A 25,034-nucleotide genomic window follows, 5' to 3' on the forward strand; every position below is an offset into this window, starting at 1 on the left:
AATGCACACATAGATGTAGAGGGAAATGAACGGAGGTTCTGTTGGTGTGAAGCTGGGAGGAATCAGGCAATAAAAGGCAAATGGGTGGGGGGGAGTGTTTGGTTTATTTTCTGGTTTATTTTTTACAAATTATGTTTATAGTTCTTTTTCATAAGTGTTTATCAGTCAACTTGAAAAGCGTCAGTATCCAAAAGTTGAAATGACCAGATATAAGTGGCTGTGTTATAAAAAAGCTCTGGAACATACAGTGCTATATCTCAAATCACATTTGTGAGGCCTAGATGGGATCTGGAACTCCACTTCTCACAGCTGAAAAGAGGAAGCATAAGCCCCTCACCACTTGCAACAGCTGAAGGCAATTTATGGGTTTAGAAAGCGGCCATTTGGCTGTTAGATCTCATTTCAAACTGCATAGCTAATAAGGAATGGTTTTAGCATGATTTAATAACAGGATTTATTGTTCCATAAAATATCACTTCTAGACACCTAAAATGGTTCCATGTTTAGGGTCCTTCTTGTCAAGTTTAAGAGGCAGAGTTATCATTTCTGTTCAAGTTTAAGCAGCATATCTCATGCCCTGATCCATTTTGGAATACATCTTTCTAGTACAGTAGATATTAAAAACCGAAAGGTTCGGTCCTGCAGATCTAAGCAGAAGATGCCTTTAAAGTGGTTTTTGTTAGCAGCAGCAGCAGCAGCAGCAGCAATGATATAAATAAATAAATATGCAAAACACTGTTCCCTATAGTTCAGCAAACTGTTCTTTTGATCGTAACGGTGGGCCAGTCTCGTCTGTTGCTGTGCTGGAGGTGCTGACGTTATTCGTTGCTGCTCTTGCGGGGTTTATGACATGGAAAGCCACGAGAGGACAGCCTTCCACATTGTTGCAGATAAGGTTTTGGATGGAGGCTGTGTTCACTATGTCAAAGCCAACTTTGCCCCCAAAGGTACTGGGCTTCCAGTACTCTGCTGAGCAAATAGCGTTTCCAAAGAGACCTTTCAAAGAGAATGGTGCCCCAATTTCTATCATGGTCTCACCAAATATACCTCCAGGATATGGTTTTTCTACAAGAAGAGCTGGGTAGAACTCCATAGCATCAATATCCCCATAGAGTTCTTCAAGTTCTGCAGCCATTTCTTTTTCTCCTGTGATAACAAGAGGCAAAAATCATGGTTAAGCAGGGAATCTCCAACAGTTGGGGGGATGGTTTTGTATATGATTGCAAATCATTAGCGGGTTCTTCTCCGAGGTTCTGAGAATATGAAAGGAAGTTGCCTTACAAAGGAGGACAGGGAGAGACCCTGACTCATTAGTGTTGCAAAAGCTGCCATGAAATAGAAATAGTATGGTGGGGAAGTCAAGCTCTGCAATCCTGAATAAATTTTGCATCAACAGGGAGAAAGTCAATGCAGTGACAGAAGAATGAATGAATCATATTACAAATCTTTTCAAGGAAAGCTATGGTTGACACAGAATAGTCTTATGGAAAACTATCTCCTAGAAGGACTCCCCACAACCTCTGCTTCCTTCCTTTCCATCCTTAGAACATGCAGTTTCTCTTTTGAGCATCTCTCCTTACAGCTTGAGGGACGCGGGTGGCACTGTGGGTTAAACCACAGAGCCTAGGACTTGCCGATCAGAAGGTCGGCGGTTCGAATCCCCGCAACAGGGTGAGCTCCCGTTCCTCAGTCCCAGCTCCTGCCAACCTAGCAGTTTGAAAGCATGTCAAAGTGCAAGTAGTTAAATAGGTACCGCTCCGGCAGGAAGGTAAACAGCGTTTCCGTGTGCTGCTCTGGTTCGCCAGAAGCAGCTTAGTCATGCTGGCCACACGACCCAGAAGCTATACACCAGCTCCCTCGGCCAATAAAGCGAGATGAGCGCCGCAACCCCAGAGTCGCCCACGACTGGACCTAATGGTCAGGGGTCCCTTTACCTTTTACCTTACAGCTTGAAAAGACAGTACATGTTCTCAGTGGAGGGGCTGCAACTACCCAATCTCTAATAAAAGACAACAGAGCTTTTCTGCAGGAACTCAACACTTTTTTAAAAACTAATAATAATAATAATAATAATAATAATAATATTTTTTAAAAATTCCTTCCAGTAGCACCTTAGAGACCAACTAAGTTTGTTATTGGTATGAGCTTTCGTGTGCATGCACACTTCTTCAGATACACTGAAACAGAAGTCACCAGACCCTTATATATAGTGAGAGGGTGGGGAGGGGTATTACTCAGAAGGGTGGTGGGAATGGGTGATTGGCTAATAGGTGTAGTAAACCTGGTGGTAAGTGATGGTGTTTTCTGGTCATATCCGTTTGGTTTCTGTGGTGGAAGCAATCGATGTACAGATCTAGTGTGGTATTGCATCCATCAGGAGGGGTCCATGTGGAGTCCCTTTTTGTGTAACTCTTTTTAAGTGGTAGTTGGTGGTCAATATTCTGTTCATTAATGTGTTGGGAGTGTGGTGGTTGTTCCCCAGTAGGTTGAGAGATGTTGTGTTGTGAAGATGTTGTTTGTTCTACTTTGTCTTGTTCTTGTGTGTGTTGAAAGTACTTCTTCTGGCATAAACGGCGGAAAAATGCTTCCAAGTCTCCGCAGAACAGAAACATGTTTTGGGATTTGGCAGGACAGAATGATAGTCCACGTGAAAGGACTAATAATAATTTATTATTTATACCTTGTCCATCTGGCTGGGTTTCCCCAGCCACTCTGGGTGGCTTCCAACAAAATATTAAAATAAAATAGTCCGTCAAACATTAAAAGCTTCCCTAAACAGGGCTGCCTTCAGATGTCTTCTAAAAGTCTTCTAAAAGTCTGGTAGCGTTCTTGACACACTGAGTAATTCATTTATTGGTTATATTGCTTGAATCTTGGATTTGGATTTGAACATTTGAGCACCAACTTGAGGGCCTTTTGGGATGAGAGGCAGCATAGAACTGAACTATGACCTAGTCTAACCCAGCCCATTGGAGCATCTAGCCTTTAGCTGCCTACACAATCCTGGACCTGCTAATTGCTGTCCCTTAATTGGAGATGCCAAGAATTGGACCCCAAACATCCCCATGCAAAGCAGAGGTTTGATCTCTACGCTGTGCAGCCTTGCCCCCCAAAATGAAGCTCTTGTTTTTCTATAAGTAGAGGACAAGGTCTTACCTGTGAGCTCTTCAAATGACTGAAAGGGTTTCAGCATAAAGTGCTTCCGATACTCATTCATGGAGCGGTATCTCATCTGCCTGCTTCGATCAATGGAGGCCTTAGCTACTTTCTGCATTGCAGCAGGGACATTCCGTCCACCAGATATCTGTTATCAAAGAAATGGAGCAATGTGAGTACCAAAAAGGTAAAGGTAAAGGGACCCCTGACCATTAGGTCCAGTCGTGACCGACTCTGGGTTTGCGACGCTCATCTCACTTTATTGGCCGAGTACAGCTTCTGGGTCATGTGGCCAGCATGACTCAGCCGCTTCTGGCAAACCAGAGCAGCGCACGGAAACGCCGTTTACCTTCCCTGCACTTTGACGTGCTTTCGAACTGCTAGGTTGGCAGGACCAGGGACTGAGCAACAGGAGCTCACCCCGTCGCGGGGATTCGAACTGTCAACCTTCTGATCGGCAAGTCTTAGGCTCTGTGGTTTAACCCACAGCGCCACCCGCGTCCCTTTTGTGAGTAACAAAATGGAGCTTAAATGCTGTATATGTTGGCACAAGTATGACATGGCGTTCCATAATACCTACAAGCCTTGCCACCATGGTTCCAAAAATAGGAATGTGAGGTTTTGGAGTTGGCCTTCCTTTGGGTAGAATGGAGAAGTAGAGAAAACACATGTGACTGCGTTAAACTTGGTTACTTCAGACAGAGCTGTATGTTCTCACTGAGACTAAACTCAGAGTCCAGTTCTCACACAGGGAAAAAAAAACTCAGGGAAAATACTAGACTTGAATTCTTCTCCACAACTTCTAGTTTTGTATATAGAAGGAACATTTTTTAGAAGAGAAAACTGAGGAACATTCCATCATGCAAGTTCCTTCAAGCAGAATAGTGAACAGGTTTGCCACTTCAGTGATAAAAGCTACTTTTCTACAAGTATATGTAGAGAAACGACCCTAACTAATAATGTCTATTGTGCATTTGTTGCATTATAAACTGATCAAATGGAATAGTAGGTCATAAGAACTTCTGGCCCCTTTGAAATCAAACGGACTTCAAATGTAAAAGACGCTCATCTCTTGATTTACAATGTAAAACTGCTTGTGCTATTCAGCCTTCTGTCAGAAAATGAAACAACAGGAGAGCAATAAAAGCTGCTGCCACAGAGAAAGCTGCATATACTGCAAAACTGTTCACCAAATCTCAGAAGGCCCCATTGATAATCATTCTGTGTTTTATAGAAAGCAGAGGAAGATGGAAAGGAATTGCTGAAACAACTAATAGAAGTGGAATACAAAAAGGGAGGTGTGAGGAGGTCATGGAAATAAGTGAATGAAAGATTGAAACTATTTGATGTGTTTTAAATTGTTTTTGTTTTGTTTTCTTAGTTTAAATTGTATTGTATTGTATTGTATTGTTTATTTTCTTTTTCTATGTAATGTCTAAATTGTTGGAAAGTAATAAACATTATTTAAAAAAAGAAGATAATCATTCTGTGTTTAAAGGCTTTTCAGACACAAGGGTGACTTACAATACAGGAGGACAGTTGTATCACGTTGCCTCAAGATGAAGGCTGTGCAATTTCTTAGTAGAAAATAAATTCTTACCCTTCCAGCCCTTTGCCTGGAGAAGGATTCCACCATGTGGGAAAGACCATGTTCTAAAATGATGGAGTTGTTATAGATGAACTGCTGGTATGTGTACTCTTGGTCATGAATCTGGAAGGTATCAGGGAGGAGAGGGTGCCAGTGGTAAAGGGTGTTGAATTCTGCCGCTATTCTGTTCTGATACTGGAATCTCTGGTTGAAGAGCAGCTCTGGGTCAAACTTCAACTTGAAGTGGTAGCCACTTAGGTGCTGCACGTAGTCTTCAATCACAATCTTGATGGTCTCTCCTGTTTCCCCACAGAAAACAAAAGTCAGTCAGTCTTTTCATTTCCTAAACAATAAAAGGGTAAAGGACCCCATGGCGGTTAAGTCCAGTCAAAGGCAATGAAGTTACTGGACTATGCAGAATTAAATAAACTAACAGGAAGGATCCGAAACCGGCAGGACCAGAATTTTAACGAAGACTGGAGTAAATTTACGGATTATCTGAAAAGTATCTGTGATTATCAGACGATGTTTGTAGGTTTCCAAGAAGTTCTGTGAGGAGTATTATTGGAAATATTGTAAAAATGGAAAAGGAGAGATGATATGTTTAAGAGATGTAAAGGCAATATTAAGTTAAGAAATGCATAAGACGGAGGATCATCAGAGGTGTTGATGGAAGTCCGATAAGATTGTATTTGTGATAAATTATGTGGTACGTTTTATAATTTTGTATAAGAAAACAAACAAACAAACAAAAAAGTCCAGTCAAAGGCTATTATAGGGTGTGGCACTCATCTCGCTTTCAGGCTGTAGTCTTCAATCACAATCTTGATGGTTGCTCCTAAACAAAATCTTTTAGTTTTGTTTCCAGAGCAATGTTAAGTCCCTAATCAAATCTGCAGCAAGCCATCCAAAATCCAGCAGGCAAACAGAAAGCGAAAGTCATCTGCTGTGGAATGCCATGCTCCCAGTTAAAAGTCACAGCAACATTGAATAATGGAAGAACAGTCCTCTTGAATCAATCCAAGTGTCCATCTTGTCTGGCACTACATTTCCAACGACGGCCCACAAAATGTCCCTGAGATGCTCAGAATCAACAATAGTCAACAAATGGTGATAGAACTATCTCCCATGAAATTGTCTCGGCCATTTTAAAGACATCTTAGATGATGGCCATCGCCACATCTAGCAGCAGCAAAATTTCATCAAGTAATTGTGTGTTAACCATGAGCAATTGTAAGAATTACCTATTAAGATCAGGCGGGCAGTTTGGAACAGCTGCTCATCATCCCATTCCGGATGCTCGCCCTTCAGAATGTCACAGACCCGGTTGTGTTCCCGGAGCCATAACGTGGCGTACATCATCAGCCCTGGAACCAAACCAAAGACCTCTTGCCCTACAGAAAATTTCAGGTGCTCAGGGACGTGTGGTGGGTAGATCATTTCTGCCTGAGTTTCTTTGACTGTGGGTGGGTACATCTCTCCATCGATCATCTGTAATTAAAAAAACAAATAAATGAGCATGGCAGCATATAGAATCTTCTATCATACTGAATTTCAGCCAAGAATACTAAAATCCAGTTCAAATATAGTATGCTTATATGGTACCTCGGGTTAAGAACTTAATTCGTTCTGGAGGTCCGTTCTTAACCTGAAACTGTTCTTAACCTGAGGTACCATTTTAGCTAATGGGGCCTCCTGCCGCCGCACAATTTCTGTTCTCATCCTGAAGCAAAGTTCTTAACCTGAGGTACTATTTTTGGGTTAGCGGAGTCTGTAACCTGAAGCGTCTGTAACCTGAAGTGTCTGTAACCCGAGGTACCACTGTACTTGACAATTTCCAGTGGATTTCAAGTACAGAGATTTTTGTGAGATTGTGGCATTGTGATAGTCTATACTCCTTAAATAGTTATCTAGGGGGGAAATGGTTGCTGGTGCAGTTACTAAAATGTCTGTGGGGCTTCTATGCATCAGAGGGAACACACCACTCTTCCAAGTAAATACTTTAAATTAAATACAATCTCTCTTTTTCTCAACACACTGCAGCGTTTTCAGAAAAAGTCCAAACCAACCTGAAATTTCATCTTCCCATCCTTAAATAGTCTGAGTTTCAGCTGCCTATCCAAATTCTCTCCATAGATATGATTTAGATCGACCTGTTGAAATGATAGGAACATGAACGTCCGATTTTTAATTTGACAGATGAGACAGGGAAACAAATAGATTCAGGGTGAAGCCCTTACAAAATAGACAGAATAAGCTCAGCAGAGTAAAAGGGATTTTTAAGTTGGCTATTGTATTGATGGAAAAGCTGTTTATAAGAAAATAATAAAAAATTATATATATATATAAAAACAGACAGAATATTACTTAAATATACTAGTTGTCGCCCAAAGAAAGTTGAACACTTCGTAAATGTCCAGTAAAATTAGTTATCTCCCTCTAAAAGTTTCAGAATGATATATGCTGCAGTGAGGGTACAACGGAGGAAAGAGTTCGGTCAGTCCTCAAAATACATCATGATATGAATATTCTTAATTTATAGAAAAATTGTTTTGCTATTGCATGCCTGTATTTGGGTTAAATATAGAATGAGCCCTGGCATATAAAACTGATTTTTTTCTGATACACAACACAGGGTGGTGGTGATACATATCATTGTAAACAAGGTTGTTAAGAAGGGTTCCTGCTTTCTGAAGGAACTAATAGAAATTGTGTTGCATGCCACCCCAGTCTCCAGCGGCACTTACCCAGGGTCCATATTCCAGGCACTTACCCAGGGTCCATATTCCAGGCACTTACCCAGGGTCCATATTTTCTTTTGGAAATGAGGCAGAGTGGAGACTGTGGCATCTTTATGATATAAGGCTTATTTACAAATATATACAACCTGAGCCTATGATGGAGGGTCTCACAGGATTAAAACCCCAAAGGGTCTTGCTTCTCCCATAGCCGTAGCTTTCAGTTCAGACAGATGTCAGACATCATGCTCTGCCTTCTGTTTTGTGTCTTAGTCACACAATTCCTAACTCTCACCATTCTAACCTACACCATTCTAATCCTTGTTTTCTTAATGGCACATCACCCAGGCTTTTACCTTGACCCAGGAGGCTAGCCTGGCTTAATAATAATAATAATAATAATAATAATAATAATAATAATTTATTTATACCCTGCCCATCTGGCTGGGTTTCCCCAGCCACTCTGGGCGGCTTCCAACAGAAATACAATTATCTTTTAACACTTGCTGATTCCAGGGGATTAAAAGCATCTAGCACATGGAGATGCAATGAGGCTGAGGGTGCGTTCTATCATATGTGGTGGACCTGTAAAAGCGTAAAAGAGTATTGGGAAATAATTCATAATGAATTGAAAGAAATGCTTAGAAGTACTTTTCCAAAAAAAACCCAGAGTCCTCTTTGTTGGGGATAATTCAGCCTGAAATTCCCAGGTGTCAAAAAAGGTTATATATGTATGCCACTACTGAGTCCTGTGTTTTGTTAGCACCAAAATGGGAAAACAAGTGAGGTCCCAACTAAAAAAAGAATGGCAACTTGAACTGATAGAATGTGTGCAGCTTGTGGACCTAACACAGAGTAAGAGAACAAGAAGAACATAGGTTTAGAGAAGATTGGAAAATGTTTATTGACTATATGGAGGAAATTGTGTATATTTGGAAATGTGGGCAGCATTAAGATAAATTCAACAGTGTAAATAAGCTTTGATTGATGTAATAATGGGATACTGAATGGTGTAGTTTATATAAAATACGTAGGGATTTATGTTGCGTGACCAGGCGCAACAGCCCCAGCCCCCAGGGATCATAAGAAAGGAATAAAGACTCTGGAATTAAAAATTAGGCCACAACTTTATTAAACTTCCAAATGTAGGAAGACCTTGGCGTAGGCCTTAGGCGTGTATCCCTCCCAGCCCCCCAGCCGGGGGGAACTGGGGCTCATCAGGGTAAATGGGATATGGGGGTGCTCTGTGAGATGTAAGTGTAGCAGGCAGCCCAGCCCATATCCCCACACGCAGGGTAGTTCACTGACAACTTTTCAGTGTATGGCCAGTGACACCCATATATATAACCCCTTTAAGAGGGGACCCTGGAATTGCCACTGCAGGGGGGTGAGTCACCCCTTCACGCCCCCCGCCAGGCCATAACCGCCAAAGGTGTGACGAACTGCTATGGGGAAGACAAAATGCAGGAAAATTTCCTCCCTGTCCATCAACAACAAGCAGTCAAAGACCGTAGCAGCACCCGCTAAACAGGAAGAAAAAGTTAACCTGTAAACAAGAAAACATTAAACAGAGGGATGGGAGGGAGGGTGAATCTCCAGAGCCGACTGCCTGGCTATTGTCGGCTTCATCCCCTATTATAAATGGGGCTGGCCCCCCTCCCAGCAAGAAACTTGATAACTGAGGCTGGGCGTGAACCTCCAAATAATACACTGAGAAGCAAGCCAGTCCCCTTTTATTAATAAGTTCCCTGGGAACCGTAGCACTGTGCGCAATCCCACAAAGGGCACCCACATTATCAAGTATGAGTGTGCATTATGCAAAAGGAACCATGGGAAGAGAAGGGAAGTCAATGATATTTTAAGGTTGATTAAGTGAAAAATGTAAAACAGGAAATTTAATAAAAATTACAGTGGTGCCCCGCAAGACGAATGCCTCGCAAGACGAAAAACTCGCTAGACGAAAGGGTTTTTCGTTTTTTGAGCTGCTTCGCAAGACGATTTTCCCGATGGGCTTGCTTCGCAAGACGGAAACGTCTTGCAAGTTTGTTTCCTTTTTCTTAACGCCGTTAATACAGTTGCGACTTGACTTCGAGGAGCAACTCATAGAACGCGGTGTGGTAGCCTTTTTTTGAGGTTTTTAAAGACTTTGGTGATTTTTGAAGCTTTTCCAAAACTTTCCCGACACCGTGCTTCGCAAGAAGAAAAAAATTGCAAGACAACAAAACTCGCGGAACGAATTAATTTCGTCTTGCGAGGCACCACTGTATGAAAAAGAAAGAAAAGTGTCTAGCACATAGCTCGGCACCCCCAAGCCTTAATTGAATTCTAACATTTATAAGGTCTAGAGATTGTATTTTTCCAGCACCCTCAAATGCATAACAGTTCTACTTTGTAATAGCTAACCAGTCGAAGTCATGACTCTTTCAGCTTACCCCATGCCCAAAGGCCTTTGTGAAGGCTGGCCCTTTGTCCTTTTCTGTACGGAGGTATTGGTGGTTGAAGTGTTGAGCGAAGAACGCAAACATGATATTTGTGCCTTGAGGGCTGGGAATAAATTTTCTCCTAAGTAGAACTTTCTCCACAACGAGCTTCGACTCTGGAAGTTCCTTCTTGCCTGGGATGTAAAATAATCATTCTGTTGTGTGGGCAGGGCGGTCCCTCCCCCTACCTCCCCCTACCTGGCAGGGCGGTCCCTCCCCCTACCTGGCCGATCCCTTGGCAACGCCTCCCCAGGTGGGATTGGGCGATTGGCTGAGGTAGGCGGAGACCTCCAGGTATCCATCCTGGGGAGGGTGAAACCAGCCGTACTACCGAAAGGCGCCCCCCATTTGATGTGAGGAGTGGTCCTTCCTACAGGAATTTGACAGGGGAAATGTAAATATGCAAAACTCCAAATGTACAGTATGTTAAACTCCAAATGTATAATGTTGATAGCTTCTTTGTGTTTTGGAACTAGTCTAATTCTAAAGTAGTACGCTGAATATAGTTCTGCTTTAAACCAGTTTGTTATTAGTTTGGTTGCCAGTATATGCCCAAATTGGGATGCGGGTGGTGCTGTGGGTTAAACTACAGAGCCTAGGACTTGCCGATCAGAAGGTTGGCGGTTCGAATCCCTGCGACGGGGTGAGCTCCCGTTGCTCGGTCCCTGCTCCTGCCAACCTAGCAGTTTGAAAGCACGTCAAAGTGCAAGTAGTTACCTAAATAGGTACCGCTCTGGTGGGAAGGTAAACGGCGTTTCCGTCCGCTGCTCTGGTTCGCCAGAAGCGGCTTAGTCATGCTGGCCACATGACCCAGAAGCTGTACACCGGCTCCCTCGGCCAATAAAGCGAGATGAGCGTGCAACCCCAGAGTCGGTCACGACTGGACCTAGTGGTCAGGGGTCCCTTTACCTTTACATGCCCAAATGCATCACTTGCTAGCATCCACTAAAAGCCTACCCTCTTCTTATTTGACAAAGTAAGACAAAACCTTTCAATGTGAAGATTTATGATGTAGCAAATGCTCTACATCTTGTGCTTCTCCTTCTGACACATTTTCTAATGTTTCAGCCCTTCTGAGGTATTCCCTGGACATGATTGACCACTGCATTGAGGGGGGAGACCAGGGTTGCCCCCACTGGCCTTGTGTACATAGAGGAGGAATAATATTTCATCTTCTCTTATCTTCACGTATTCAGATTTTTGCCCCTTCTTACCTTTCAAACCCATAGGGGTTGGGCAGCTGCGTTCTACCGGTGGAAGTGCTCTGGTATAGTAAGAAAGGTTTGAATAGGCTTCCCAGCTTTTGTAACCATAATGGCTGTTATACGTTGGTGGGCTCTCTATTAAATTGGACCTTGCTAGATGGCCAAGGGATGAATAAAAGAAATTATGTTCAGGGCAAGCAATTAATGACTGTGCGACCTAAGCAGTGATAACTCATATACAGCCTGCTTTCACAGAGGATCTAAACCAGGCATAGGCAATCTCTGGCCCTCCAGATGTTTGGGACTATTTGGGACTACAGTTCCCATCATGCCTAGCTAAGAGGGCCAGTGGTCAGGGATGATGGGAATTGAAGTCCCAAACATCTGGTTGGCCGGAATTTGCCTATGCCTGATCTAAACCTCACCAATTAATGATCTGACCACAGCAACGCAAATTTCAGAAGCGATGTGAGATGATAAGCCCATTCTCAATTTTATACTCTTTGCATTTTTGCATCTTTGGGGCCATAGCAACTCTAAAAAATTATGACACCAAAAACCTCTTGTCAAGGCAGGGGAGTCTGCTGGGCAGGCTACCCCTGGGAGTGGACTACCCCTGGGAGTGGACTACCCCTGGGAGTGGACCCAACTATCCCCATTGGTCAGGTGGGCCCACCGCCAGGGGAATGTCCATCCATGGTCTGCTGGCATTGGCCAATAGCCGGCAGCCAGGTGATCGGGCCTGTCATTTGCTGGATCACTTGTGTGGCCTGGCCATGATACTGCCCACTGAGGAAAGTGAGAGGACATACCACTGTCAAACCCCGTGGAGAATCCTGAAATTTGTAATCAGATGAGGGTGCTCAAAACCCTTTGAGAAAGATCCTCAACTTCCCTCGCAGAAGTACAGACAGCTATACAGACCACAAAGCTCATTTTAAATGTGTGTTGTACAAAAACTTCTCAAGAGGAGTTTTCACTTTTGCTGTCATCTTCCACAAGAAGCAAATTGCACCTAAGGTATGAAAAGGAAGACTCTTGACTCAGCTATTGCTTTCCATAATGCCATTTATTAGAAAGCTTAGAGGGTAGAATTCAGTTACTGCATTAGGTCAATATGTATAGAAATGACAACTATTGTAGTCAACATATGGTACCTCAAAGAGCTCAGATATATATAGCTGACCTCCTGTTCCAAGCCTATATTCGTTCACCTGGGAATAAGGCCCATGGAACTCAATGAGACTTACTTCTCAAGGAGTAGACATGTATAGGTAAATACCTGTCCCCACTATTAAGCCTCTAATCCAATACTCATTGACCTGGCAGCAAGCTCCGTTGAACTCGGTGAGACTTACTTCTGAGTAGATGCATATAGGACTATTCTGTAAGAACAGCATTGAAAGGTAGGGTTACTTACATATCAATACGTATTTCATGATGGTGTTGCGGAGGAAAGGGGTGTTGTTGATTACATCCCAGACTGCTTTGAAGTGAGTGAGCAGATAGTAGACTGTGGCTGGAGCAGGTTTCAGCATCGCTTTCAGCCAAGTAAAGAATTCCGCTGCAAGGAATGAAGTGCCATGAAAATTAGGAAAAACATTCATGAAAAAAAATGCAAATAGGAACTGAAGAAAACTGGACCGCCATATGTCCAGGGAGAATCTGCGAAAGGTGGATGTTTGTCCTGGATATTAGGCAAGTAAATAAAAAAAAATATGATGATTTTTGGGCTTTTGCGGGGGGGGGGGAGTGCAACAACTCTGGGATTTGTCTTTAAAAAACTCAACAATTTTCGGGGTGTCCTGGTTTGAAATATGGCAACCCTTTGTTTGAAACCTTTGACGCTACCTTAAACTAAGGTATCTCCAGCTGGACTACAACTCTCATCAGCCCTAGGCAGCAGGACCAGTGGTAAGGATTGATGGGAAATGTAGTCCAAAAACAACTGGAGACCCAAGTCTGGGAAACTCTGCTCTAGATAATCAGTAATAACTTCACTGACTAGTGGCCTCTCAAACAGGAGTCTTTCCCTACCTTACCTGGTGCCACCAGAGATTGAACCTGGAACCAGCTATTTGTGGGATACCCAGCCTCATATAACTAACATGCTTAAGTCTAATTAATGCATGAAGGGGTTAATACCATAGAGCAAGCTGTCCTGCCAGCCTTAAATATGTCCACTTCCCCTCACTTTGGGAGGAACGAGGTAATCAAGCCTTTGTTCACCCTCTGTCTATTTGAGAAGTTCAGCGTGTAGGGATGTCTGAGCTGGTTGCTCCTGTTCAAACCACATGGCTCACAGAAACCACTATTGAGTTCCTATACCAATTAGTTCAACTGGTTAGCTATTACAAAGTTTGAGGGTGCCAGACCACTACAGTAATTTAGGAACCTTCATCACTTTGTAATTAAGCCAAGTTTTATTGCCTGTGCAATTTTCTGAAGCTCATGAATCTGACCTTTGGAGAGTTTGTAAGTAAACCATTTTTAACTTACCAAAAAACGCGTGGTCTTTTCCTATGCTGCAGGAAAAGTGGAACTTTTGAAGGAACTTGAAAGGGCACATTTTAAAGGTCCAATAGCCTATATTTCCGTGCTTACTTTGTTACAAATTTTGTGATTTTAAATATCTACAGGAGTTCCCTCACCAAAGAGTACTTGGTACTTGCCCCAGACTTGCCAAAGAATTACTTTTATACAGTGGTGCCCCGCAAGACGAATGCCTCGCAAGACGAAAAACTCACTAGACGAAAGGGTTTTGCGTTTTTTGAGTCGTTCTGCAAGACGAATTTCCCTATGGGCTTGCTTCGCAAGACGAAACATCTTGCGAGTTCTTGCGAGTTTGTTTCCTTTTTCTTAAAGCCGCTAAGCCGTTAATAGCCGCTAAGCCGCTAATAGCCGCTAAGCCGCTAATAGCCGTGCTTCGCAAGACGAAAAAACCGCAAGACGAAGAGACTCGTGGAACGGATTAATTTCGTCTTGCGAGGCACCACTGTACCCATGTTTAACTTGAACACTGTGCAAAATGATGTGCTCTTTACATCACTGGACTATGGCTTTTCTCCTAAATGTTAATTGTGCAAGTGTAACTTTCTGGAATACGTACGTGTAGTGCAGTTTTCCCCATGATAACCAGTCCGCGTACAGTCGCATTCATAATGGTCAAATCCTGTTGTCATGCAGATTCCTCTGTTTTGGCATGGATTTGAGCAGCATGGATTAACTGAAAGGGAATCGAGAGGTGTACAGTTAAGTGAGATCTAGAGCAGTGGTGTCCAAACTTTTTTCAAAGAGGGCCAGATTTGATGAAGTGAAGGGCCACGAGGGCCGACCAAAGGGCCAACCAAAGTTGTCGAGCTTGTTTAAGGATTGACATTGTTGAGGGTCTTTTAGGATTTTACCCCAGGAAAAAATAAACTGCCACAGGGGCCAGGGGCCGGATTAAACCGACTGGCGGGCCGGATTAGGTCCCCAAAACAGATTTTGGACATGGCTGATCTAGAGTCTTATAAAAATTCATGAACTAGTGCTAATGAATTAGATCCCAATAGATTAACTGCTGCTTGATATTATTAGATTATATTTGCTCTCACATTACATTCAGCCTTTTTTACTTTGATACTGCATCCTTCACATGTTATGGTATGGCTGTAGAAGGATGGGGAGGCAGCAGTAGGCATACCCTTTGCCTAGAAGATCCCAGCAGCTGCAAGGAGTGCCCTGGACAGTCTTTATTTTGTGTGCCTTCCCTTCTTTTCCATTTTTTGCTGTGCTTCAGCATTGTTGTTGTTTAGTCGTGTCCGACTCCAGAGCACTCCTGTCTTCCACTGCCTCCCACAGTTTGGTCAAACTCATGTTAGTAGCTTTGAGAACACTGTCCAACCATCTCGTCCTCTGTTGTCCCCTTCTCCTTGTGCCCTCCATCTTTCCCAAAATCAGGGTCTTTGTCTAACTGACTAGATCTGCTTTCTTAATATCAAACGTTGTTATGACTTTGTCAGGGAACTGCCATCGGAAGGAAGGGAGGTGGAAGGGCTCACACAGGTTGGGAGAGACTCAGCAGCTGAAGAGGGAACCAGTAGGGGGAGAGGAGCTGAGCTGAGGGAAAGTGAGCAGGAGGGATGGCTCCGAGACACTTCCAGCGAAAACAGTGGGGAGGTTTCAGGACCTCCTGTAGGGACACCCACTCCTCGCCAGAAACTGTCACGCAGAGAGTCCAGAAGACGTGTTTCCGTTAAGGAGCTTTTATGTTGGAAGCGATTCCGAAAGCAACCACTGTCGGAATCTGCAAGCGACTGACAGAGCCATGTTTAAGGGGCTCCGTTACAGACAGAGGTTTGCAAACTTGACCAAACTCTGAGGGACTTGGATTTTACGCACAAGCAGCTCATCGTCCCATCACAGCATTCCGACAGTCTCTGTGAGCAGTTTGTGCAGGAGAAGGCATCATGAGCAACCCAGCCGGAACCGGAGAAGCAGGAGCTGGAGCGGGTCCAAGCCTGGAGGAAAGGTACCGGGCGTTGGAGGTCCAGCTAGCGCTGCAGACGGCGAGGCTCGAGGAGAGGAGGGCTCAAGATGCAGAGAAGGGGAAAACCACCCCGCTCGCCAGAAAGTTGCCAGGATTGGTGCAGAAGTTTGGGGGGGAGGCCAAGGACTATCATGCCTTTAGGACAGAGATGCAATATGCCCTTAATCTGCAGTTTGATGACTTTCCCGACGAGGAATCGCGGGTGGCTTTTGTGATTGGGCATCTCGAAAAGGGGGCGAAAGACTGGGTGAGGCCCCTGATGGCAACAAACAATGACATCCTGAAGGATACGAGGAAGTTTTTTCGTGCAATGGATTTGATGTTTTCCAGCGATATTGAGCAGGGAGTGGTACGCAGACAGTTAATGGCGTGCAAACAGGGGAGCCGATCTGTGCGTGAGTACTGGACTGAGTTTACCATGTTGATCCATAAATTGGGGTGGGATCTATCGGCGGAACCCATTCAAATGCTCTTTGAAGAAGGGCTTGCTTCGGCGGTAAAGGATGAACTTTCCTGGGCGCCCAGGGCGGAGTCTATGGACCAGCTGACCAAATCAGCGCTGACCATAGGAGCGCGCCAAGAGGCGAGAGCCTTGGAGAGGCGGGAAGGGAAGGGGGAACGTTGGAGGGAGCTTCGCATTCCAGAGATTCCAGAGCCACCGTTCCCGCCGGGAGAGCCGATGGAAATTGGAACAGCGCGCGCGCGCGCGCAGTTTCAAAGCCCAGTGAAGAGCGGAAGAAGGAGGGAAAGGGCGCCAAGAAATGTTATCTCTGCCAACAGCCAGGTCATTTTGCCAGAGTCTGCCCCCAAAGAAAGGAATGGCAAGGAATGGCGGGAGCTGTTGGGGAGAGGGAGGAAAAGGTACCGGAGCAAGTAAAAGCCAACGCCTGGCTGCCACCGTTGGGGCACAGCAGCCAGGCCAAAGAGCAGTGAAAGTGCCCACGCCGGAACCTCCTAAACCCACCCTAGTGATAGAGGTGTTACTAGAGCTGCCTAACGGACACCCACTAAAGATAAAGGCGCTATTGGACTCAGGCAGCTCCTGCAATTTCATGAGTAAGGAGTTTGCTGCTGAGCACCAGATACAGACTATCCCTTTAAGTAACCCTTTGCAGGTGACCACGATCGATGGAAGGGAGCTGCTGGGAGGAGAAGTCAGCCAGCAGACCGTCCCAATGATAATGAGGGTAGCAAGACACACTGAGCTAATAGCGTTTAATGTGGCTACCTTGGGAGGAGCTCCCATTATTTTGGGGATGAGCTGGCTAGCGTTACATGATCCGCTAGTGGGCTGGCATCAGAGAGTGGTCTCCTTTGGGTCAGCACATTGTCTAGAACACTGCAAAGAGCGGGAGGCTCAAGGAGGGGCCAGAGCCACTCTAGCAGGGACGGAAGTAACGGAGAAGGGGAAGGTTCCCCAACAATACGCCGACCTGAGCAACGTCTTCAGCGAGAGGGAGGCAGACAAACTACCCCCACATAGGCCCTTTGACTGTCAAATCAATTTACTCCCTGGGGCACATCTCCCTGTAGGCAAGCTGTACGCCATGTCAGACAGAGAGATGCAGGAGCTAAGGGAGTTCATTGACAAGAACCTGAAGAGAGGGTTCATCAGAGAGTCCAGGGCGGTGGGGGGCAGCCCAGTGTTTTTTGTGGACAAAAAAAACACGGACAAACCCAGGCTTGTAGTGGACTTCAGGGCCTTAAATGCAGTGTCAGAACCAGTGACTTTCCCGATGCCCAGAATTGATGACATTTTGACAAGGGTCAGGAAGGGAAAGATTTTTACTAAACTGGACCTGAGGGGGGCGTACAACCTGATACGAATAAGGAAGGGGGATGAATGGAAAACCACCATGTTCACCCCTTTGGGGGCATTTGAATATTTAGTTATGCCCTTCGGCCTACAAGCAGGCTCCGCGTGCTTTCAATCGTTTATGAACCACGTCCTGGGGCCTTTGCTTTACAAGAATTGTGTGGCCTTCTTAGATGACGTGTTAGTATATTCAGAGACTGAGGAGCAGCATGTAAAAGACGTCAGGGAAGTGTTGGGCAGACTGCAAGCCAATCAGCTGTGGGTGAAGCTAGAGAAGTGTCAGTTTCATGCCAAGGAGGTGGAATTCCTGGGGTACCGCTTGTCGGACAAGGGATTGGCCATGGATCCTGGCAAGGTCCAAGCGGTACTGGAATGGAAAACACCGAAAACAAGGAAGGATGTGCAAAGATTCCTTGGATTTGGAAACTTCTATTGGAAGTTCATCAGAAATTTTGCCCACTTGACGGCTCCCATTACGGACTGTCTCAGCAGCAAGAGGAAATTCGTTTGGACGGCGGAGGCGGAGGGAGCTTTTGAGGAACTGAAAAGGGCGTTCGCTTCGGAAGAACAGCTCCTGCATGTGGATTTACAAAAACCGATGCGAGTGGAGACGGACGCATCAGACCGGGCTGTGGGGGCGGTGCTTCTGCAGCCTGGGAAGGAGGAGTCAGAGTGGAGACCGTGTGCCTTTTTTTCGCGAAAGCTGAACAAATCTGAGAGGAACTACACGGTGTATGACCGAGAACTACTTGCCATTCATGAAGCGTTCAGGAGATGGAGGCATTTATTAATTGGGGCACAACATAAGGTGCAAGTGTGCACGGACCACAAGAACTTAGAGTATTGGAGAACGGCACGAGTGCTCAACCAACGGCAAGTGCGATGGGCCCAGGAGTTCTCCAAATTTCACTTTGAAATTTGTTATGTGCCAGGTCCAGAAAATGTTAGGGCGGACGCTCTCTCACGCAAACCTGAATATTTGGAAGGGGAGGGGGGACCCGAAGAGAGACATGTCATCCCAGAGGACCGCTGGGTGTGTGGGGCGGCATTGGTGGGGCAAAGAGAACTGGTAGAGGAAACAGAGAATGATGAATATGCCCAGAATAAGCTCAGAGGTCTTAGGGGTGAGGGAGAGGAACCAGGGGGTTTTGAGGAAAGAAATGGAGCGTTGTATTACAAAGGGGCACTGTATATCCCCGAAGGAGACTTAAGGGGGAGGGTACTCAAGCAGTTGCACGACAGCCCCACGGCGGGGCATTTTGGACAACACAAAACCATGTGGTTGGTCACCAGGGAATTTTGGTGGCCTAAGGTGAGGGAAGATGTACGGGAGTATGTAAGAGGGTGTGAGCAATGCCAGCGAGCCAAAGGGGAGAGGCGGGCGCCGGCGGGGCTATTAGAACCCTTACCAACCCCAGAACGACCTTGGGAGGCAGTGTCGATAGATTTTATGACTGATCTGCCGAAGTCCAAGGGGAAAACAGCCATCATGGTGGTGGTAGACCTACTAACAAAGATGTGCCACTTTGTAGCCTGTTCGCATGCAGTCACGGCGGAAGAGACAGCGAAGTTATTTGTAGAACACATTTTTAGGTTGCACGGGGTGCCATTGAGGGTGGTCTCAGACAGGGGAAAACAATTTACTTCCAGGTTCTGGAGGAAGCTCATGAGCTTACTGCAGGTGGAGGTCAACTTTTCGACTGCCCGGCACCCTGAAACCAACGGGCAGGCGGAAAGAGCAAACGGTGTCCTCCAGCAATACCTGAGGTGTTATGTCAATGACAGAGAGAATGACTGGGTAGAGAAGTTGGCGCTGGCGGAATTTGCCTACAACAATGCAGAGAATGTGTCCACAGGGATGAGCCCCTTCTTGGCTAATTATGGGTGTCATCCCAGGGCATTCCCAGGGGGAGGAGGGGAGAGATGGAGCGTCCCGGCAGCCGAGCATTTTGTAGAAGAAATGGAAGCAATCCATCGTCAGCTCCAACTCAACTTAGAAAGGGCGAAGGAAGAATACAAGAGGCAGGCAGACAAGAACCGAAGGGAAGGTGAAACCATAAGGGTGGGAGATCGGGTGTGGCTGTCAACCCAAGGGTTGCCGTTCAAAGGAGGTTGTAAGAAATTAAGACCCAGGAGGTTGGGTCCCTTTGAGGTCATTCAACAAGTCAACCCAGTGGCTTTCAGGCTCCGGTTACCCAACCACATGAAACTGCACCCAGTATTTCACAGGTCGTTACTGTCACCGTATGAGGGGGGACGAGAAGGGATGTCCACTCGGGGACCGATCATAGAAGAAAGGGAATGCAGCAGCCATGTGGCAGAAATCCTCGACGCCAGGTGGAAGGGGGATCAGGTGGAGTATTTGGTAGCGTGGGAAGGAGAACCGGAGTCAGAAAACACTTGGGTAATGGCAGAAGATATCAAGGACGAGGTATTGATAGAAACGTTCCATCAAAGGTTCCCAAGGAAACCTCAGCCTGTGGAGAGGTTCTGGAGGGAATACTTTGGGACCACCGATGAGGAGGAGGAGTTGGAAGGATTCACGGATTCGGAAGGGGAAGGGGAGATGGACTCTGAGGAGGAGGAGTACTTCGAGACCAGGAACCGCAACAGGTGGAGAGAAGTGTTCGAGACATCGGAAGGTGAAGGAAGTTCCTTCCGGGGTTTTGCCTCCTCACCGCCCATAGAGGAGGGGGCGGGAGGGGGTGAAGGGGGCCCTGGAGGGGAGGTGGATGTCAGGGAACTGCCATCGGAAGGAAGGGAGGTGGAAGGGCTCACACAGGTTGGGAGAGACTCAGCAGCTGAAGAGGGAACCAGTAGGGGGAGAAGAGCTGAGCTGAGGGAAAGTGAGCAGGAGGGATGGCTCCGAGACACTTCCAGCGAAAACAGTGGGGAGGTTTCAGGACCTCCTGTAGGGACACCCACTCCTCGCCGGAAACTGTCACGCAGAGAGTCCAGAAGACGTGTTTCCGTTAAGGAGCTTTTATGTTGGAAGCGATTCCGAAAGCAACCACTGTCGGAATCTGCAAGCGACTGACAGAGCCATGTTTAAGGGGCTCCGTTACAGACAGAGGTTTGCAAACTTGACCAAACTCTGAGGGACTTGGATTTTGCGCACAAGCAGCTCATCGTCCCATCACAGACTTTATCCATTGGGTAGAAATACTGAAATCAGGTGGTTCCCCACAAAGCTGAGCAGACTAGGGCCCTGTTTGTGTTCTGCCTCATATTTTAGGTTCTATAAATGCCATCAATTTGTTGTTGTTTAGTCGTTTAGTCGTGTTCGGCTCTTCGTGACCCCATGGACCAGAGCACGCCAGGCACTTCTGTCTTCCACTGTCTCCCGCAGTTTGGGCAAACTCATGCTGGTAGCTTCATGAACACTATCCAACCATCTCGTCCTCTGTCGTCCCCTTCTCCTTGTGCCCTCCATCTTTCCCAACATCAGGGAGTCTTCTCTTCTCATGAGGTGACCAAAGTATTGGAGCCTCAGCTTCACGATCTGTCCTTCCAGTGAGCACTCAGAGCTGATATCCTTCCATACATCACTACTGGGGAAACCATAGATTTAACTATATGGACCTTTGTCGGCAAGGTGATGTCTCTGCTTTTTAAGATGCTGTCTATGTTTGTCATTGCTTTCCTCCCAAGAAGCAGGCGTCTTTTAATTTCGTGACTGCTGTCACCATCTGCAGTGATCATGGAGCCCAAGAAAGTAAAATCTCTCACTGCCTCCATTTCTTCCCCTTCCATTTATTAAGACAGCTGTGGCCGTTTCTGGACAGAAAAGCTTGACCATAGCCATCTGTGCACTGGTAACCTCCAGATTGGATTGCTGCAATTCTATCTATGTGGGGATGCCTTTAAGACTGATCTGGAAGCGGCAGTTGGTGTAAAATGTGGCAGCTGCTCAGTAGGGCAGGATATTGCTGAAAGAATTGCCCACTGCTGAAAGAATTACACTGACTGCCAGGCTAAAGGCTCGCCAACACTTCTGCTTGACCCACAGAATTGTAACTGGGAAGGGACCCAAAGGATTGACGCACAGCGTAAATTAATAGATAATAATAATAGTAATAATAATAATAATAATAATAATAATAATAATAATTTATTATTTATACCCCGCCCATCTGGCTGAGTTTCCCCAGCCACTCTGGGCAGCTCCCAATCAAATGTTTAAAACAGTACAGCGTTACATATTAAAAACTTCCCTGAACAGGGCTGCCTTAAGATGTCTTCTGAATGTCAGGTAGATATAGATAGATAGATAGATAGATAGATAGATAGATAGATATCTTTATTGTCATTGTCCCATGCAGAACAATGAAATTGAAAAACTACATAAAACTACATAAAACTACATTAAAACTACATGAAACTACTACAAAACTACATAAAACATTCAAAAACCCCTAAAAACTCTGAAACCCCATTTTAAAATACACTATACTATAGAGACCCCTTATGCTGCGTTTAGAACCAGAATTGCATTTGCGTAGAAACTGCTTCTCAGGCGGCTAGTCCTGGCCTTTATAACCCTATACCTTCTTCCAGAAGGCAGAAGCTGAAAGAGATCATTTCCGGGGTGCGCATTATCCTGTGCTATCTCTGCAGCTTTCTTATGGCACCTGGAAGCATAGATTTGATCCAAGGTGGGAAGAGTGCACCCAATTATTCTCTCCACAGTCTTTACAGTGTGCATCAGTATTGGAATTGTTCTTAAGAACATCTGCTGAACATGTACACCTTCAGCTAATGTTCTTAAGATGTTTTTGTTGTTCTGTTGCTGAAACACTGAAACAAGCCACTTCAAAAGCATAGCGATTTAAACAGTTAACGGCAATTAAAACAAGAAGATCAGAAAGTCAAGTTTATCCTGCTCTGTCGAATCCCATTCCATCGTAACCAAAGCAAGCCCCATTGGGTGGGCATGTATAATCTTGTGCACCTGGAAGAGAATTTAATTATTTCAGCAGGTTTTAATCTGATCCTATCACTTCCTATATCTTCACTGCCCCAGAATGGCATTTGATGTATGGTCTCAGAGACTCAAAGTATAAGTGACATTGTGGTTTCTAAACCGCACCCCCCCCTGCCCCCGAACGTGGCTCTAAAAGTTTATTATCATCTCTTAAAAGGATAATTAGCAATAAGCGCTTCCAGAACCACTGGAAATCATTTACCTGCTTTTGCCTCTGCAGCACAGACTGTTCACATATAAATGAGTAGATGTAAAAAAGAGACAAAGCATACAGTGGTTTAAAAACAGAAGTCCCAATACCTCTCCCCATTTATCAGGCTACACAAATGATGTAGAGGGGGAAAGGCTGTTATTAGCTCCAAGATCAAACACTTTTAAAGCTTTCTGCCCCTTGCTCTCCCTTATATATCATTTCCTTCCCAATGAGAAAATCAGCTAGAGATACTGAGGGAAGGGTATGAATGGGGGCATAATCTTTAGTTAGCGTTTCATTAATCTTTTCAGAATGAGTGCACTGGAGGCAGAATACAGGCATTTTCCGGGTTCGCGTCTCTGCTCCTCCACATGCAGCTGCTGGGTGACCTTAGGCTAGTCACACTTCTTTGAAGTCTCTCAGCCCCACTCACCTCACAGAGTGTTTGTTGTGGGGGAGGAAGGGAAAGGAGAATGTTAGCCACTTTGAGACTCCTTAAAGGGAGTGAAAGGCGGGATATCAAATCCAAACTCTTCTTCTTCTACGTTTGCCTTTTGTTAAAGGAAATTAAGCCTAATTCAGACAAACACTGGTATCGAGGAGACAAAGCCAGAAATAATTATTCAGTTAAATTACATTCATAGATACAAGGATAAAACCACTCATGCTCTTACAGTCCAAACAAAGCGCTCTAAACTCTTATCTGTAGAGCTCCTGCTAAGTCTTCTTCTCCCCTTCAACTTCATCGTCCACCTAACCTGTCCATAAAATGCCTCTTAGGGACAGCTGTGTGAAACTTTCAGGAAACTTAGAAGTTAACCTATTATTTCAGGATGACTTAAACATTTCCAAACACCACCCATTGTTTTCAGTTAAGAGCCACTTCGATCCATAACTGTAACCCCAAATCGTTCTTAAATACCCAAGGAACTCCAGGAAGAGACTACCATGAGAAACATCTTGGGAGTACATTTTAACAGCCCAATCCCATCCTTACTCAGAAGTAAGTCCTGTTGCACTCAGCGGGACTTAGGTTGAAGCAAGAGGGCACACAACTGCAGCACAACAAAGCACTGGCTTTTGTAAATGGTTATAACTAATTTAAATGGGTCAACAGAGGAGGAGGAAAAGGAGTCACGATGCTCACCTGCTTGGCTGACGGCAGAGAGAGAAAACAGAACAATGCAGGTTAAAAACATTTCCTAACTTTGAGGAGAAAGTAGCAGACTCAGCTTCTGTTATTTAGTATATAATATGATGATATGATATGATAAATATTAACATAAATATAATATTATAATAAAGATAAATTCCTGAGGAGTTGTGGCACAATGACTCCTACTCGTTGTTTACCCCTGGAGGATTAGCAATTTCTGCTCTTGGTGCTAATTTTGTGTCTGGAGTAGGTCCAGTAGATGATCTGCCTTTATGGACCAGTTAGCGATGACTTATAAACCTGAAGCAAGCAGACTCCACCTATTATTCATAACAAACTAAGGGTGGCAGAGTGTGTGGGGGGAGTGATCAATTAAAGTTGGAATAGATTATCCTCATGTTCCCTTTCAACTCTATGATTCTTTCTCCATAAACAGTTGTATCAGCCCCATGGTTTTCCACGGATCTGAGGGCAATGAAACAATTGCTGAGATGGCTAGAGCGCCGGTGGTGGATAACTCATTCTGAAGCTGACTGGACACGGGTTAGAGCTCAATGTCGAGCCTACCAAGTGGCGGTAGGGGCAGCAAAGAAGACTTTCTTCACTGCCTCTATCGCATCTGCAGAAAATAGCAGCAGGAGACTTTTTCAGGTGGTTCGCAATTTAGCGGAACCACCTGCTACATCGGGGCCCAGTACGAGCCACATGATCTCCTGAAATGATTTTGCAAAGTTTTTTGCAGATAAAGTCGCTCAGATTCGGGAAGAGGTAGACTCCACCGTGGGAGCAGGGCCGGGGCGGGAGAGTGCTAGAGTCCTGTCTAGTCAAGTTGTGTGGGATCAGTTTCAATCTGTTACCTCCAAGGATGTGGACAGGCTGCTTGGACGAGTGAAACCAACCACCTGTCTCCTTGATCCTTGCCCATCCTGGCTTATAAAAGCTAGCCGGGAAGGACTGGGCGATGGGCTTCGCAGGGTGGTGAATGCTTCTCTCTGTGAGGGAGTCTTCCCAGACCTGCTGAAAGAGGTGGTTATCAAACTGCTTCTTAAAAAACCATCTATAGATGCTGCCAATATGCCCAACTATCGCCCAGTCTCAAATCTTCCATTCTTGGGCAAGGTGATTGAGCGAGTGGTTGCTGAACAACTCCAGGCACACCTGGAAGAAGCGGACCATTTGGATCCCTT

General features: G+C 45.2%; 1 protein-coding gene across 2 annotated transcripts; it reads right to left on the reverse strand.

Moving 5' to 3' along the window:
* Window positions 1-85: 85 nt before the first annotated feature.
* On the reverse strand, window positions 86-23,890 carry LOC308480533 (prostaglandin G/H synthase 2-like; the record flags this gene model as incomplete). Of its 2 annotated transcripts, XM_081012190.1 has the most annotated exons (10): window positions 86-1,146; window positions 3,157-3,304; window positions 4,757-5,043; window positions 5,989-6,235; window positions 6,814-6,897; window positions 9,915-10,096; window positions 11,177-11,320; window positions 12,588-12,731; window positions 14,277-14,393; window positions 23,839-23,890. In XM_081012190.1, 10 exons carry the CDS (start codon window positions 23,888-23,890, stop codon window positions 743-745), a joined length of 1,809 nt encoding a protein of 602 aa, XP_080868316.1. In that variant the 3' UTR covers window positions 86-742. The 2 variants fall into 2 exon arrangements, with proteins under 2 accessions (XP_080868316.1, XP_080868317.1); XM_081012191.1 differs by lacking the exons at window positions 11,177-11,320; window positions 23,839-23,890 and having other exon boundaries at window positions 14,277-14,490.
* Between the last annotated feature and the right edge of the window lie 1,144 nt (window positions 23,891-25,034).

The sequence above is a fragment of the Podarcis pityusensis genome (genome assembly GCF_964106645.2).
Source record: "Podarcis pityusensis genome assembly, chromosome: 6".
Classification (NCBI taxonomy): domain Eukaryota; kingdom Metazoa; phylum Chordata; class Lepidosauria; order Squamata; family Lacertidae; genus Podarcis; species Podarcis pityusensis.